The 17,086-nt window shown below is 50.1% G+C and overlaps 1 protein-coding gene across 2 annotated transcripts in view; it reads left to right on the forward strand.

Moving 5' to 3' along the window:
- The window catches only part of LOC111155631 (disco interacting protein 2 homolog A), a 117,320-nt gene that overhangs the window by 12,567 nt on the left and 87,667 nt on the right, over nucleotides 1-17,086 (forward strand). For both annotated transcript variants that reach the window (XM_022515900.1, XM_022515901.1), the window contains exons 2-3: nucleotides 10,522-10,593; nucleotides 14,525-14,644. In XM_022515900.1, coding sequence (XP_022371608.1) covers nucleotides 10,522-10,593; nucleotides 14,525-14,644 — 192 coding nt within the window. The remainder of the gene's footprint in view (nucleotides 1-10,521; nucleotides 10,594-14,524; nucleotides 14,645-17,086) is intronic.

The raw sequence follows: 17,086 nt of genomic DNA on the forward strand, positions 1-17,086 counted from the left end.
TAATAAAAAAAAAAAACTCTGGCAATAAGTAAATGAACGTGGTGTGCTGAGTTACTTGGGAGGACACAGCGGCCACGGGGGTAGACAGGGTCATTAGAGTGGTGGCGGAGCTCTGCACTACAGAGGGTCTTAAGAGAGGTCTTAAGAGATCCTGCGAGAGCAGCAGCGGCTTGCGCGGCCCATGTGGGTGACGCAGTGAAGCCAGGGCCGCTCCCGAGGAGGGGTGGCCTGTGGTCTGGCGGGGGGCAGTGCTTACAGGGCCGGTTTCTTATCTGCGTGCACATTTGTGTGGTACAGCTTGTCAGCCAAGAGCTTACCTTGTGTGAAGCTCCTCTTTATCCATTTGAGAGAGAGAGTGTGGAGGGAGGAGCAGAGGGAGAGGGACAAGCAGACTGTGCCAGGCACAGAGCCCCACGGAGGGCTCAGTCCCACGACTTCCGGATCCGGCCCCGGGTGGAAATCAGGAGTCGGCTGCCCAGCCAACTGAGCCACCCAGGCACCCGGCCAGGAGCTGTGTGCCCAGGAAGAATCTGACTGTCCTTCTCTGTGGCACTGCTGTCAGTCTCCTCGTGTGGCCTGAATGGGTGTGGGCGTCTGACTTGGATTACAGGGAAATCTAGATGAGCTGACGGGACTGGGTCAGGAGGCTGCGCTTGGGTTGGGCACTGCGACACTGCTGGGTGTGGTCAGCAGCTTCTCCACGTGCAGTAGGTTGAGAGACTCACGGTGCGCACCCGTGTACCTACCACCTGATTTTTCAAGACATGAAGATTTTGTTGTATCAGCTTCAGATCTTTGCCAAGAACCGTTACAGAGAGAGTATGAGCCACACCGATTCTGTCCACGTCCCCAGCCTCCCTCCTGAGCTGGCGTTGGAGCATTGTGCTGCGTTTCCATATATCCTTAAACACCGCATTGCGCTGTTTTCATGCTTTAAGACTTTTCATCAGTCACCAGTATGAGTCCTTCTGAAACTTGCTTTTCATCCCAAATTATGTTTTTAGAATTACGGTAATGGTGGTGTTAACATACGTTCTAACTAACTGCTTTGGGGCAGTCTTACGTGATTACACTGTGGTGTATTAATTTTTCCCCTTGAGTGTATATTTTTTAAATTAGTAAACCATTTTTGGGGCAGTCTGAGGTTCAGAGCCCAGTGGCGTGGCAAGCGCAGATTCCCTGTGTCCCCCCGCGGCCTGTCCCCACCATCACGGCCCACGTCTGTTCTCTCCGTGAGCTGCGGGCTCCCGTCACTCCCAACACTGAGAGGACACGTCGCCCGTGCGTCCTCGGCTGCCCTGTGGCGGTGTGTGTGCTGCGGGTTCGGACGTGCGTTTAGTGACATTCGTCCACCGTTTCCCATGCGGCCCTGCGTGTCCTATTTGAAACGGAGGACGACCCCTCGCAGCGGGCAGCGGCCTCGCCCCCATCGACGAGGGCCCCCCGGGGAGGCCCTGAGACCTCCGCCCAGGAGCGCACACAGGCCCGCAGGGGGGAGCTCCGGAGGTGAGGAACGGAGAGCGCCTGCGCCCGGCCAGGCTCACACACACGGTGGCTGCTGGCGGGCAGCATGGGGTCGCCGTGGGCTCCGTTTTGGAGGACGTGGAGCTGGGGCAGGTCTGGGCGGGTTTGCGAGGGGTCTCGCCGCCAGCGCGGTCCAGCCTCAGCTCCTCTTGTTCTGCAGGTCCGTGTGCTGCTCGACCGTGGGCCTACAGAAGCGGTCATTCCGTCCCTCTGCGGCCGCGGCGTGAGGGGCAGGTCGGCATCGCTGGCCCTCCCCAGAGTGACTCAAGGAAGTACATGTCTTCCTGAGAGCACAGCGGCTCTAGGGACGTGGTGTTTACCGGTCTCTCGTCGTAGTGCGTTTCTTGGTGGTCCCCCCAGAACCGTGTTGTAGTTGGGACCCGTGAACATTACCGTTCTGGGAGAAAAGCTCTTTGTGGATGGGGTTGAGGGTCTTGAGGCGAGTGACCCGATGGTTTGGGTGGGACTTGCCGTGCCATCAGAGGCGACTTTAGAAGAGAGGCGGAGGGAGGTTGGACGCGCGCAACCGAGGGGCGCGGCAGGGGCACCAGGGCACAGACTGGAGTGATGTGGCCCCCGATCGGGGAGCCGAAGAGTCCAGGAGTGGGTTCTCCCCGAGAGTCCCCGGAGGTCGTGCAGCCGTTTGCCTCCTGGCTCTGGCTCAGTGAGAGGACTTCAGACTTCTGGCCCCCAGAGCTGCGAGGGAGTAAGTTTTCTTCACAGTTTTCTTGTTTTAAGCCGCAAACTGGCTGTAGCAGCTGCAGGATGAACCCACTCACCTCAGGGTCTACGGCGTACTTGGGGAAGATGTTTTCTTAATTCTTTTGTTCCATGTTACCTCTTTGTGAGCTGTACCGCCGGTCTGAAACACGTTTGTTTTCTTCCTCTGTGGTTAGTGATGTTCATTTCCTGGGCAAGAGCTCTTTCCCTGCCTCAGGGCCATGAAGACGTTCTTTTATATTATTATTGAAGAGCTTTATTGATCTTTCACGTTGAAACGCGTAATCCACCTGGAGTTGAACTCTGTGGAAGAAGTCATTTCGTTGCTGTTCTGTGCGCTGCTCCGCCGACGGGCGAATTTGTGCGAAAGGCTGCCTCTTCCTGCTGCTCCGCCGTCTCCTTGTCTGCCTCAGGGTCTCACTGCGCTCAGTACCGCAGCCTCGCGGGACGTGTCTGTGTCTGGTCAAGTCTGTCCCTTTTTATTTCGAGTTTCATTTGCTGATCTTGGCCCTTTGCATTTTTCCACGTACGTTTTAGCATCAGCTTGTCTGTTTCTACACACACACGAACCCGCAGGGGTCCTGATTCCAGTTCCTCGGGCTCTGAAGGTCCACCCGGACAGCAGTGGCATCGTTACGGTATTGAGTGAGCAGATCCGTGAACTTGCTGGATCACTTCATTCTTTAGGTCTTTTAAACCTTACCCTAGTGCTTTTAGTTTATTTACTTCTGAGACAGAGAGAGAGAGTGAGCAGGAGCGGGCGGGAGGGGCAGAGCGAGGGGAGAAACAGCCTCCCTGCTGAGCGCGTGGAAGCCACGTGGGGCTCGATGCCACGACCCTGGGACGGGGACCTGAGCCGAAGCAGACGCTTCACCAGCCGAGCCCCCAGGTGGCCCGCGTTTCCGGTTTCTGTTTAGAGGTCATGTATATACGTCTTTCATTAAATTTATCCCTGGACTTGAAATATTGTATTTTTCAGGTATAGAATTTACTTTTCTGTTTTTTAAAAATCACAGTCAGCTTTTTAATTCCTTGAACATGTTGATCATGGTTATTTTAAAGTTCTGTTACGTGGACACCCTGTCTGTACCTTCCTATTCTCTGTTAGTTTCCATAGGTTGTAGTCACAGCTTCCTTCTGCCCATGGGCCAGACACTGTAGGTGTAGCAGTGATTGTGACTCTAGATGTTTCTGTCTCTCCATAAAGGCTCTCCTTTGGCTTCTGGCAGGTGGATGGACTGGGGGTGCGTCTTTAATGTGCACATCCTAACAGTGGGACATCAAACTATATGAAGCAAAACCAAGTAGAATTGCAAAGAAAAACAGGTGAATCCACTATCATAGTTGGAGACTTCGATACCCTCTCTCAGAAAAGGACCCAGCAGGCAGAAAATCAGTAAGGACACCGTTGAATTCAACAGCGTCATCTATCCACTGTGTGTAATGGATATCTATAGACTATTTTGTCCAACAACAGGAGATTATACATTCTTCTCAAGTCCGCATGAAGCATTCACCAGGAGAGACTGCATTCTGGGCCATAAAACACATCTTCATGAATTTAAAAGAATAGAAATAATACAGTGTCTGCTCTCAGACCACAACGGGATTGAACTAAAAATCAATAGCAGAGAAATCAAAATATGTAGAGATTAAACAGCATACTTCTAAATAACATGGGTCCACAGAGAAATTCTTGAGAAGTTCTGAAATATTTTGAACTAAATGAAAATAAAAACACAACTTACCTAAATTTGTGGGATGCAGCAAAAGCAATACTTAAATGGAAACTTACAGCATTAAGAAGAAAGATCAAAAGTCAGTAACTGGGTGGACATTATGCTAAGTGAAATAAGTTATGCAGAGAAAGCCAGATACCGTGTGATCTCACTTATATGTGGACTCTAACAAAACAAAACAGAGCTCAGAGATACAGAGGACAGACTAGTGGTATTTGAAAGTTGCTGGGAGAGTAGATCTTAAAAGTTCTCATCACAAGGAAAAAAAAAGTAGCTGTGTGATGAGGGCTGACTATATTTAATTGTGCTCATTTCACAGTACGTACAAATATCAAATCATGTTGCACACCTGAAGCTAATATAATGTTACATGTAAATTATATTTCAGTTTAAAAGATCAATAACCTAAGATTCTTCCCTGGGAAGTTACAAAAACAAGAGCAAATTAAATAAAAAGTAAATAGAATAAAAGAAATAATAAGAATTAGAGCAGAAATCAATGAAACTGAAATCAGGAATCAATAGAAAACCTGGTTCTTTGAAAGTCAATGAAATCGATAGATCTTTAGTCAGGCTAATTAAGAAAAAAAGAGAGGGGGGTGCCTAGGTGACTTAGCCAGTTAAGCATCTGCCTTTGACTCAGGTCATGATACCAGCTTCCTGGGATCAAGCCCCACATCCGTCTCCTTGCTTGGCGGGAAGCCTGCTTCTCCCTCACCCACTCCCCCTGCTTGTGTTCCCTCTCTCGCTGTGTCTCTCTGTCAAATAAATAAATAAAATCTTAAAAAGAAAAGAAAAGAAAAACCCACAACTAACATCATCATACTTAATGGGGAGAAACTTAAAGCTTTCCCTGTAAGAAGAGCTATAAGGCAAGGATGACCCCTCTCACCATTCATTGTCAACGTTGTAGTGGAAATTCTAGCTAATACTAAAAGATAAGAAAAGGAAATAAAAGGCATATAGATTGGGAAGGAAGAAATAAAAGTCTTTGTTTACATATAGCATGGTCGTCTGTGTAGAAAATCCAAAAGAATTAACAAACCCTCCTCCTCCTCACCAAAACTAACACACAGTTATAGCAAGGTTGCATGACTCAAGGTTAATATGCAAAAATAAATCACTTGGCACTGTACAAGTGGGACTTGAAATTAAAAACACAATACCATTTACGTTAGCACCCCCCAAATTAAATACTTAGGTATAAATCAAACAAAATATGTTCAAGATCTCTGTGAGGGAAACTACAAAATACTGATGAAAGAAATCAAAGAACTAAGTAAGTGGAGAGGTGTTCCATGTTCATGGGTAGGGAGACAGTATTGTCCAGATGTCCGTTCTTCCCAAGTCGATCCATAGATGCAATGCAGTCCCAGTCAAAATGTCAGCAAGATATGTTGTGCATATTGACAAGCTGGTGCTAAAGTTTATAGGGATGGGCAAAAGGCCCAGAATAGCAAAACAATTGTGAAGGAAATGAACAGAGTTAGAAGATGGACACTCTGATTTCAGGACTTACAATAAAGCTGCGGTAATCAAGACAGTCAGCAGAACAGATAGATCAATGGAGCTGAACAGAGAAGCCAGAAGTAGACGCACATAAATATAGCCAATTAATCTTTGACAGAAGAGCAGTAGAAAAAAGACAGTCTTTCCAACAAATGGTGCTGGAACAACTGGACGTCCACATGCAAAAAAATGAACCTAGGTATGGACCCCTACCAAAAAGTTAACTCAAAATGGATCTCATCCCTCAAGTAAAAATGTAGAACTCTAAAACTGGAAGATCAATAGAAGATAACTTAGAAAACCTAGATGACCTTATGTGTGGTGATAGCTTTTAGATACAGCACCAAAGCCACAATCCATGACATAAATAACTGATAAGAAACACTCTATTAAAACTAAAAACTTCTGCTCCGCAAAAGACAATGTTAAGAGTAAGAGAAGACGCTGTTTACTGGGGGGAAATATTTACAAAAAACCATGTCTGATAAAAGACCATTACCCAAAATATAGGAAGAACTCTTAAAACTCAACAGTGAGGAAACAACCTGGTGGAAAAATGGTCCGAGGACCTTAACAGACACCTCACCGGAGAAGACATACAGATGGCAAATCAGCATATGAAAGATGCTCCACGTCAGGTCACCAGGGAAATGAAAATAAAGATGATGATAACACTGCTGCACACCTACGAGAGTGGCCACAATCCAGAACAGGCCAGCGGCGAGTGCTGGCGAGGACGGGAGCCCCAGGAGCGCTCGGTCTTGGTCACGGCTGCTGGGAAGGCAGGTGGTGCAGCCATCTTGGAAGGCAGTTTGGTGGTTTCTCCCAAGACGAAACCTGCTCTTCCCATCCGACCCAGCGATCATATTCTTTGGTATTTCCCCAAAGGAGTTAAACACATGTGTGCACACAAAAGCCCGCACACAGTTGCTTACAGAAAATTTGGAAGCAACCAGGATGTCCTTTAGTAGGTGAGTAGATAAGTAAACTGGTCCATCCAGTCAATGGAATGTTATCTAACACTGCACAGAAGCGAGCTGTCAAGCCAGGAAAGACATGGGAGAAACGGAAATGCATTAAGTGAAGTCAGTCGGGAAAGGTTATTGTGTGATTACAACTCCATGACATTCTTGGAAACTATGGAGACAGAAGAAAGATGAGTGGTTGCCGGGGATTGGGGGGTGAGGGAAGGATGAAGAGGCAGAGCACAGAGGACTTTTAGAGCAATGCAAATACCCTGTGTGATATCATAATGATGGATATGTTTTTATACATTTGTCCAAACTCACAGAATGTACTACACCAAGAGTGAGCCCTAACCAGACAGTAGACTTCGGGTAAATACTGTGAACCCATACAGTTCATTGACTGAAATGAAGCTTACCAGTCTGTGGGGGGTGTTCATAATGGGGGAGGCCGTGCGTGTGTTAGGGTAGAGGGTGTATGGGAATTCTCTGTACCTTGCCCTCAATTTTGCTGTGAGCCTGAAACTACTCTAAAGTACATATATATAAAGCTTTAATTAAATAAATTAAAAGGTAGAGGGGAAAAAAGTCCCAACCTTCTGGAAAATAAATCTGCACACCCAGATGGTTTCACTGACAGATTTTATCACTTAAAAAAGAAATAACACCAACTTTATATAGTCTCTCCCATGTATTTTTAACTTTTTATTTTGAAATAATTTTTGTCTCTTAAGTTACAGAAATAGTACATAGAATTCATTCAGTTTCTTTCATAACATCTTATATAACCAGAGTACATTATCAAACTATTTCCACATACTCTTAATTACAGTTATTGTGCTAAAAATGTAAAGAATTCGGAAGTGTATGAAAGAAAAATATTTCTTACATCCACCTCAAGCTAAATAAGCAAATCACTATTGATAATTCGTTGGGCATCCTTCCAGGCATTTCTTGCACACACAGAATGTATACACTTACACGCATGCGTAGTTCTATTTATTTGTTGTTACCAGAATTAAATCATTCTTTATAGTTTTTTTTTTTTAATCATTCTCTATAGTTTTCAACTTGCTGCTTTTACCCAGTAGTGTATCATGAATCTGTGTAAGTGATACTCCTCTCCCTACCTTCCAAATACCGGGGTATTTTTTAAGGAGTAACAACAGAAGTAATAAAAGTTGTTACTTTTACGAGTAACAACAGCATATCAACAGTATTCTGTAGTAATGATGTGTGAACAGCATATTTTCTTCCTTTTTTTTGATGAAGACACAATGGGAGGTTGTCTCCCATTGTTTGCTGTTACATATAATGTGCTCTGCCTGTCCTCGGTGCTGTGGCCTTCAGGAGTCCCCGAATCCTTTGAGAATAGGAACCCCGTGTCTGGGTTGGGACTTGGAGAGAACGGTTGCGATTTTGCATTTGTAGCCCTAAATGAGTTTGGTCAGCCGAGCCACAGAGCATCGCCCTGCCTGGAGGGCTGGTCGGAACAGCCAGCAGCTCCCAGGCCACCAGAGAAGGAGGGGCCCTGGCCTCTTCCCCCTCTGGGTGCGCAACCAGGGGCGAGCTTTGTCCTGACGGAGATTCCCTCGGCCTAGGCGGTTGGGTCAGGGCACCTCCCAGGTCTGTGAGCCTCTGCTGTCTGCCTCTTGGCTGTTTACCGAACTTGGGTTCAGAAAATCGGGATTTGAGTCCCTTTCCTACTAGCTTACCCGTTTTGTGTCTGCATTCTCTTTTGGAATTCCGCCTCGCGCTCTGCGTGGGGAGAAGTTTGCGTTGCGCGGCGCGTTGGGTTAGTGTCTGAGTGGGAGATGAGAAATATGGTAACTGGTTACGTGTGAAAATGTGTCTCTTGGCTACGTTCAGCCGGTTCAGCGAGAAGACACGAGGCCGCTTTTGCGATATCAGGCATGAAGCGGGGAGTTAACGTTTCACTTCTGAACACTCCCTGGCGCCTTTGTGTGGAAATGCTCGTTTGAAATGGGAACCATGCAAGGGTCCGTTTCTGGGAAATGAATACTTATTTTTAAGTATCCTGGAAAATCAGTGCTCTGCTTTGAAATAGGGGTTTATCAGTTTTTGTGTTGTGTAACAATATTTAGTTTTCATTTCGTTTGTCTCAATTATATATTTTCATATATTTCAGAAGAAGCATAATTTGTTAGCAGATACTGCTTTAAAAAATACATGTGCTTTAAAGTTGTTCACAAGTTAAACTCTTAGAAGCTATATTCCACAATCCTCTGGTGGCCCAGTTTGGGGTCTCCGGTGCAGTGAGCGGGCAGGGCGAGGACAGCGCACCCCAAGGCCGCCGGCCGGTAGCAGTTGGTCAGTGTATGCACTGCCTCGCGGACTGGCTGGTGTTGGAGACGGAGGCGTAGCAGAAGAAATCAGAGTGAGATGTGCCGTACCCTGCCATTCAGGGCAGGTACAGATACGTGGACACAAAGCGCCGCACATTCTGCAGAACAAACTCAGATTAAAAGACGAGGCGCCTGGGGGCTCAGTGGGTTAAGCCTCTGCCTCCGGCTCGGGTCATGGTCTCAGGGTCCTGGCATCGAGCCCCACTTTGGGCTCTCTGCTGGGTGGGGAGCCTGCTTCCTCCTCTCTCTGCCTGCCTCTCTGCCTGCTTGTGATCGCTGTCTCTCTCTGTCAAATAAGTAAATAAAATCTGAAAAAAAAAAAAAAAAATCAAAGACTGGTTTGCTGTGGGGCAGGGAATCCAGTGGGGACGGAGCTATAAACGAGTGCAGGGGAGGTGAGAGCCACAGGAGCGGCTCGGCAGGGAGGGCGGCTAAGGGGCTGTGGTTAACGCAGGGCAGACCCCGGGAGCTCGGGTTCGGAGCTCGGGTTCGTCCGACCTGGACCAGAGCAGCCGCCTGCCTGTTGGGACGGCAGGACCTGGTGCTCCCTGACCTCAGACTTCTTTTGTGGGGTGCTGTAGGAGTGTCTCCCCAGAGACTTCCAGCAAGTGTTCACTTGGCTGGGACACCTGTCGGCACAGCAAGTCCTGCAGTCACGAGCATGGACAGGCCGTGCTCGGTGAGGCCCCGGGGATGGCCTCCCGGCTGCCAGCGGCCCGGCCCTGGGCTCGTGTGGGGGGCCAGGGCTGGGAGGGGAGGAGAGCTTCAAAACAGTGAAAGCTTTTGTTGACGACGTTGCCCAAACAGGCTACTAGTGGAAGTTGTAATATGTATTTCGGGTCTAAAGAAAGTCTCTAAGACATGACAGATGCCTGCGGAGCGCGCCAAGTTCTCTCTAGGAAGCAGACTGTGCACAGAGCTCGAGGAGTGTTTCCATGAAGACACACTTCCTGTCTCGTTCCTCTGCCCGGATTCATTCGCTGTTCTTCTGTGTGACCACGTGTCAGCGCGGCAGGCCCAGTTCCCGGGTCCCGGCCCAGCCTCACGCCGTGTGTGCACGGGCCGCACGGGGCTCGCTGCGGGGTCTGGGTGGGAGGCCGGCTCAGCTCGGTTGTGGGGCGTGGCCTCCGAGTGCTTCTCTTTGTTTTTCACTTCAAAAATGTTTATTTTTAAAATTTTTATTAATTTTTTTTTTAGAATCTGATTTCTGGCAGACTCTTAGGGGATGATGATCACAATTTTTAAAACCAAAATATTATTTACACACAGTAAGACTCGCCCTTCCTGGTGTGCAGGTCTTGGGTTTTGATGGGCGCGTGCAGTCATGAGCCGCCGCCACCATCACAACAGAACGGCTTCCTTGCGGCCGAAAACCCCCTCCCTCCCTGTTGGAGTCCGCCCTCCCCTCACCCCCATCTCTTGGCAGCCACCCTCTGCTCTGTCCGATGGTTTGGTCCCTTCCAGGATGTCCTGTAAGTGGAGTAACTCAGTATGTAGCCCTGTGAGCTGCCTACTTTCACTTAGCAACGCTCAGGGCAGCTCTGTCCAGGTTGAAGGCATCAGTAGTTCAACGTGTTCTGTCGTGTGGGTGCACCAGAGGTGGTGGTGTTTCCAGTTCCTCCATTAGGAACTACCGTTTCATTCCGGAACTTTGGAACTTCGGAGGAAATATAATCATCTTTTGCTGCTGTGTTTTAGGCGACATCACTCAGAAAGGCTATGAGAAGAAACGGGCAAAGCTGCTTGCGCGCTGCATCCCGCTGCTCCAAGGTAAAGTCCGCACGCTACCTGTTTTCTAACGGTCCGTTTTCTCACCGAACGTGACCTAAATGTGGATTCGAGAGTTTCACATTGGTATGTTTCATAGTTTACCAAGGAGGACTGGGCAGCGTAACTAGTAGTAAGTAATGTAGCCACAGGTTATAATTTACAGCTTGGGTTTGGTATAGATCTCATTTCCAAATAGGATTTACTGTATTTTTATGGTGATAGAACATGATTCTTCTTGTGATTTTAGTAAGGAACGTCCCGTTACTTCGGTTCAGAATAAATGCCGTAAAGGTGTCGGTTCTTCCTACCTTAAATTGATCTGCGGAGCTAACACACTTGTCATTTCAACAGGTTTTTTTTTTTTTTTTTGGTGGAATTTAACAAGCTAATTCTAAAATTTACATATAAGTTTAAAGGGCCAAGAGATTTGAAATGTGCTCAAAAAGGAGGAATGAGGTGGGAAGATTTGCCCTACCAGGGTAAGAAGAACTGCGATCGTGCTGCTCTCATGAAGACGACCTGGTTTGGAACGAGGGCAGGCAGCTGGACCAGCAGAGTGGGACCAGGAGCCCAGACACAGTCTCACACGTGCGTGCGTGCCGCCGTGGCCTATGGGGGGACAGCGTTACAGGGCACAGTGCTGCCACAGCTCCCTATCCTCATAGCCTGGACACAGCAATCAGTGTCCGGCATGGAAGGGCCAGTAGAAAAGGCAAAAGCTACAGCCCCTTAGAGGGTCATACAGGAAAATGGTCACCATTGCACGACATGGCAAAATGGGTGGGTCATCACAGGTCTCTGTAGGGGCTGAGAAGGGCCTGGGGAGGGAGTGGCGACGGGTGAAATGAACAATGCCATTGTACCCACCGTCACTGTAAAGAGAGTAAGGGCACGTCACACGGTGAGGGGAGAATTGTAACGGAACTGAGAAAGAACTAGTGTGCAGAGCGTGTGAGGCGGCCCTGTCCTGTTTATTCCCTTTGGTGATAAAGGAAATGTTCTGTGACCCCTGGCCGTGGACAGCTGCTGAGCACTTGAAACACGGCTGGTGTAACTGGGAGACTGGATTTTTGATTTAATTGGAATCAGTTTAACCTTAAATAGCCAGAAAGTCCCCCAACATACTTTTTACAAAGCTCAGTAGGAGGCTGGGCTGGAGCCTCGCACCGCTGTTTCCTAAGTGGCGAGCCCACTAGCCAGCAGCAAAGAAAGAGGTTTAACCTCAGTGGGAATCAGAGGAATGTGGATGAAAGCCTGCACGGCTTGTTGGAGGGGACGCTAGCCGAGGGGTGGGGACAGCTGGCAAAGCTGAAGGGGGCATTGGTGACCAGCCGCACAGGTGCTCTGGACGACCCCCGGGACGCTCGCACTTGTCCTCTCTGCGCAGCAACCCATGTTGGATCCCTATGGTGCCGGGAGCGCAGACGCCCCCGGCAGAGCCCATCCTGGGGGAGAGCTTGGAGACCCACACGCGTCGGCAGAGCTGGCTCTCAGAAACGTGACGGGGGGCGAAAGCCACTCACGGGGGAGCACAGCCACTGCAGCTTAGGAAAGCCGACCTGCACTGTTCAGGAACTCTTACGTAGCTGGGAAGAGAGACAACGCCGTGGTTTTCCTGGAAGTCAGCGTGCCGTGTGCTCGTGGAGTGAGGCAGGGGCGCAGGGGGGCCCGGAGGTGCTTGCGTCTCCCCTTACCACTGCCGAAGTCCCATTCGGTTTTTTCCCATGTAACGATTTATAAACGGGACACGTGGTTTATACTGCGTGTGTCGGGGTGATGTACCTTACAGTAAGTCGACAATAAAAAGAATACTCTTAATCTCACAAAACAAACTGAGGGTTGATGGGGGGAGGGGGGTTTGGAGAGGGGGGTGGGGTTATGGACATTGGGGAAGGTATGTGCTATGGTGAGTGCTGTGAAGTGTGTAAACCTGGCGATTCACAGACCTGTACCCCTGGGGATAAAAATATATTATATGTTTATAAAAAATAAAATTTAATTAAAAAAAAAAAAAGAATACGTACTGACATTCATTACTCCAAAACAGAAGAGTCTCTGAGCCAAATGGGAATTGAAGGAGACCGTTGGCGTGTCGTGAAAAGCACGGGACAGACGTCACCAGCCGCTGTCAGACTAAGTGACACACATGGGGGCCTCTGTAGCCCAGGCAGGGGAGACGCGCCCGGCGATGGTGTCGGAGAGCACAGGAGAGCGCTGAGGGGGAAGCCTTGTGTGAGGGCCGCCATCCTGGCCGGTTCCTGCAGCTCTTTCTTGGGAACTCATTAGCTCGATGAGCTGAATAGAAATTCAAAGAAGAGGAAATGAAGATGTTCCTCCCCACGAGTGGGTACGGAAATGCGAACCGAAGTGAACCATTTCCTCCTATCAGACCGGCAAAATTCTAAACATCCTTCTGAACACCCAGTGCTGGCGAGGCTGAGGGAAATGCCCTTCCCTGCGCCGCTCGTGGGCACCGTGTCGCTGTAGCCCTTCGGAAAGTCCTCTCCCGGGCCCTGTAAAAATGAAAAAGCACCTGCTACCTCTCGTGAGCGTTCCACATCAGGCGCGCATTCTTGTGGAACCCACGAGTCTCGAAGGATGAATGCACCTGTATTTGGGGAGCAAACGTAAGGGTGTCCACAGGCGTGTGTCCATGATGCAGGAGGGTCGATGTATTCTCCATCACGAACGTCGGAGTCATTCATCCAGTCACAGTGTGCCCGGCATTGTGGTGCGTGCGTGTACACGCTCGGATTTGGAGCGCTAACACGGACTTCCGGAAGGAGCACCCCATCTTCTAGCTCTGCGTAACCGAGCACCCCGAGATGCGGTCCTCAGCACCAGTGATGACCTGTGTTCTGCTCACACACCTGCAGCCTGGCGGAGCTCCGAGGGCCGCTCGCCCCCTGCACAGAGCCAGCCGCTGCGGGCCCCGCCATCCTGTCGCGTGTCCTCTTGGCGCGTTATCTCCAGGTCACACCAGGTGGTCTCTGCCGTGCTGTCCAGCACAGGTCGGAGGCAGGGATAGACGGCCCCTTCTTGGGAGGGGTGAGGGCTGATGGGACCCACGGGGCTGGAATGCCTGCAGGCTACTTTTACGAGATGTCTTGAGCCAGAGACTAAAGTGGAACTTGATCACGATGAACATGATGGGAGGCTTGCCCTGTGCTGTTCTCGAAGGTCAGCAAATTAGAGCTCAGACAACACCGTGGATTCTGTTTCATGAGCCTGCCTGCTTGGGCCCCGTCCCTTTCCTCACCACACCGTCCTCCGGGCCTATGTGGTCAGGGGCTGTGCAGTGCAGGCTGTCTGGGTGTTGGGTTTGGAGACACAGCAAGCGGGAACCCCAGGCTAAGGGTGTCAGCACCTGAGGTCTCTGTACCCTGTGCCCTCAGGCTGTCCGGTCACGAGCACCCCTCACTCACCACTGCCCATGTTTCTGCCTATGTCTAAGGGCAGCTGCTTCTCCCCAGTGACTGCTTCATGGGGAGTCACTGACGTTGTGGACAGTGCCAGGGAAAGTGGCACAAGGCATTTCAGATTCAGGGAGCATTTACGATGCAGAAGTATGCTTTTGCAGGGCCTTCCCAAGAGACTCTGCCCCAGGTGGCCGCATGTGCTGGGCCGCTGGGCTCGGGGACGCTGTTGCTGGTCACCCTTCCTGCGGATGGTGGACAGTGAGGCAGGGCAGGCTGGGCACTTTCGGGAGAGCAAGCGGGAAGTGGGTATTCATGGCTCTGTCCCCAGCCTCCAGACCCAGGGGTCTTCTGGGCTTCAGGGACCACTGCTGGATGCTTGTGCCCGGATTGTTACTGTCGGTGCAGTGTGTGCTGTAAACAACACAGGAGAATGTGTGGTGTTTTAAGTGGATTTTTCCATCATTGGAAAAGCAAACTGTTTACACAAGATGATCCTACAAAATGTGTTGCAGGAGTAGATCCATCCCTACAAGCAGAGAACAGGATCCCTGCTCCCACCCAGACCACAGCTGCCGTGTCCAAACAGCGGAAGCCAAAGCCCCCCAGCTCCCGGGACGAGCGCTTCCGGTCAGGTAGGACCAGACGTGGGCAGCCGCCCCCGTGGCCTTGGCTGTAAATGGCTGTGAAGAGACTGGTCTCAGGGAATGATAACTTACCACAGCCCGCGACTTCTCAAGAGGAAAAACCTAACCTTCACACAACCGCAGTCTTCCTTAATGTAACCAGTAGGGTTGGTGGTCTCTCCCCACGGGATGCTTATGAAAACCCCTAGAGAAGTTGTCCTTCCCCCCTGCAGTTAGTATGATTTCTTTAAACTTTTTGTCCATTTTCCTGCCTCCAACTGTGGGACTGGGACTGGGACTGGGACAGGACGGGGACGGGGACTGGGACTGGGACTGGGACGGGACTGGGACGGGACTGGGACTGGGACTGGGATGGGACTGGGACGGGGACTGGGCCTGGGCCTGGGCCTGGGCCTGGGATGGGACTGGGACGGGACTGGGACGGGACTGGGACTGGGACGGGACTGGGACTGGGACGGGACTGGGACTGGGACTGGGGTGGGACTGGGACGGGGACTGGGATGGGACTGGGACTGGGCCTGGGACGGGACTGGGACTGGGACGGGACTGGGACTGGGACTGGGATGGGTAGTTTTTGTGTATTACGGAGCAACTTTACTACTGTAGGTGTTTTACTATTTTTTTCTAATTTTGGAGATTTCCTTCTTATTTATTTATTTATTTATTTATTTATTTGACAGACAGAGATCACAAGTAGGCAGAGAGGCAGGCAGAGAGAGAGGGGGAAGCAGGCTCCCCGCTGAGCAGAGAGCCTGATGCGGGGCTTGAACCCAGGACCCTGAGATCATGATCTGAGCCGAAGGCAGAGGCTTAACCCACTGAGCCACCCAGGTGCCCCCTGGAGATTTCCTTCTAAGGAGACTGCTGCTACTCTGTCAGTCCTTTTTTTTTTTTTTTTTAAAGATTTTATTTATTTATTTGACAGAGAGATCACAGGTAGGCAGAGAGGCAGGTTGGGGGGCGGGGGGGGAAGCAGGCTCCCCGCTGAGCAGAGAGTCCGACGCGGGGCTCAATCCCAGGATCCTGAGACCATGACCTGAGCCGAAGGCAGAGGCTTTAACCCCCTGAGCCCCCCAGGCGCCCCTAGCTGGTTCTTTGCATTCTCTTAAAGTGGCTTTTGAAGAGCAGAAGTTTTAAATTTTATTTATTTTTAAAAAGATGTTATTTGTTCATTTATTTATTTAGGGGGAGAAAGCTAGTAGCAGCAGCGGGGGGAGGAGCAGAGGGACGGGGGGAAGCAGACTTTGCGCTGAACACAGAGCCCAGTGCGGGGCCGACCCCATGACCCAAGATCACCTCCCCCCGAAGCCAGAAGCAGAAGTGAGACGCTTAACTGACTGAGCCACCCAGATGCCCCTAGAAGTTTTTAATTTTAATGAAGTTCAACTTAGCTGGGTTTTTGTTTTCGTTCTTGTATTTTTTAGTGGATAGTGCTTTTGTTCTCGTATCTAAAAAATCTGGCCTGCCTAAGGTCACGAAGATTGTTACCTCTGTTTTCTTCTAGATGTTTTATAGTTTTATATTTTAGCTTTAAGTCTGTGATCCATTTGGTTTAGTATTAGTTCAAGGTATGAATCAAAGCTCATTTTTTTGCATACAGATGCCCAGTTGCCCCCATCGCTTGTGGAGAACGTGCCGCCTTTGCTCCTCGATCTGGGAGCGCCTGCACAGGTGTGCGCGATGTTGCTTCTGGACTCGGCCTGTCCTGCTGGTGCTCGTCTGTGGCAAGTGCACGTTTCAGGGATTATAGCTTAGTAGCGATCGTGGACATCAGTCGTGCTCTTCTAGGAGGAGTTTTGTTGTCTTGTTCCTTAGTGTTGTTTCCTTGTCTATGACGTGACTTTTTTTCCTCTGGGACTTCAAAGGTTTTTCTCTTTATCGCTGGTTTCGAGCAATTATAATGTGCTGTTCTCCTCACGGCAGCTGTACTTTCAGTCTCAAGGGGAAAAAACATTTTACTAATATAAAGCAAAAACCTAGTGGAAATAGAAGAAAAGAGAAATCCGGGCTTAGATGAGGACAACAGTCAGCAGTAAAGGAGAGTAGGACGGAGTTCCCGTAGATCGGGTGCTGACGACACCCAGCCTTCTCAGCGGGGGAAGCCCCGTGGAGACACCCGGGGTGGGCAGCAGGCCCGGGCGGGGCGTCCTCCCCGCAGCGGAGACTTCCGCTGACTGTCCCCGGAAGGGCCATGTTTCTAGGGCCTGTGACGGGGTCTGAGGTTAAACGTTTGTTCACCTACGTGCTGTTTGGAGCGCGGCATTTCCACGTTCTTGTGTCTTCACGTCCTCAAGGATCCCGGGCGAGTGTGTCTGCCTCCCTTCGGGGATTCCATTCCCGGGGGGCCAGCCCTGCCTGGAGCAGCAGGGGATGAGAGGAGATGTGAGGCTAGACTCACAGAAGGGCCCGTTCTGACTTGGAGGCCAGCCG

This window comes from Enhydra lutris, unplaced genomic scaffold, assembly GCF_002288905.1.
Source record: "Enhydra lutris kenyoni isolate GAN:26980312 unplaced genomic scaffold, ASM228890v2 scaffoldscaffold43, whole genome shotgun sequence".
NCBI classification, from domain to species: Eukaryota; Metazoa; Chordata; class Mammalia; order Carnivora; family Mustelidae; genus Enhydra; species Enhydra lutris.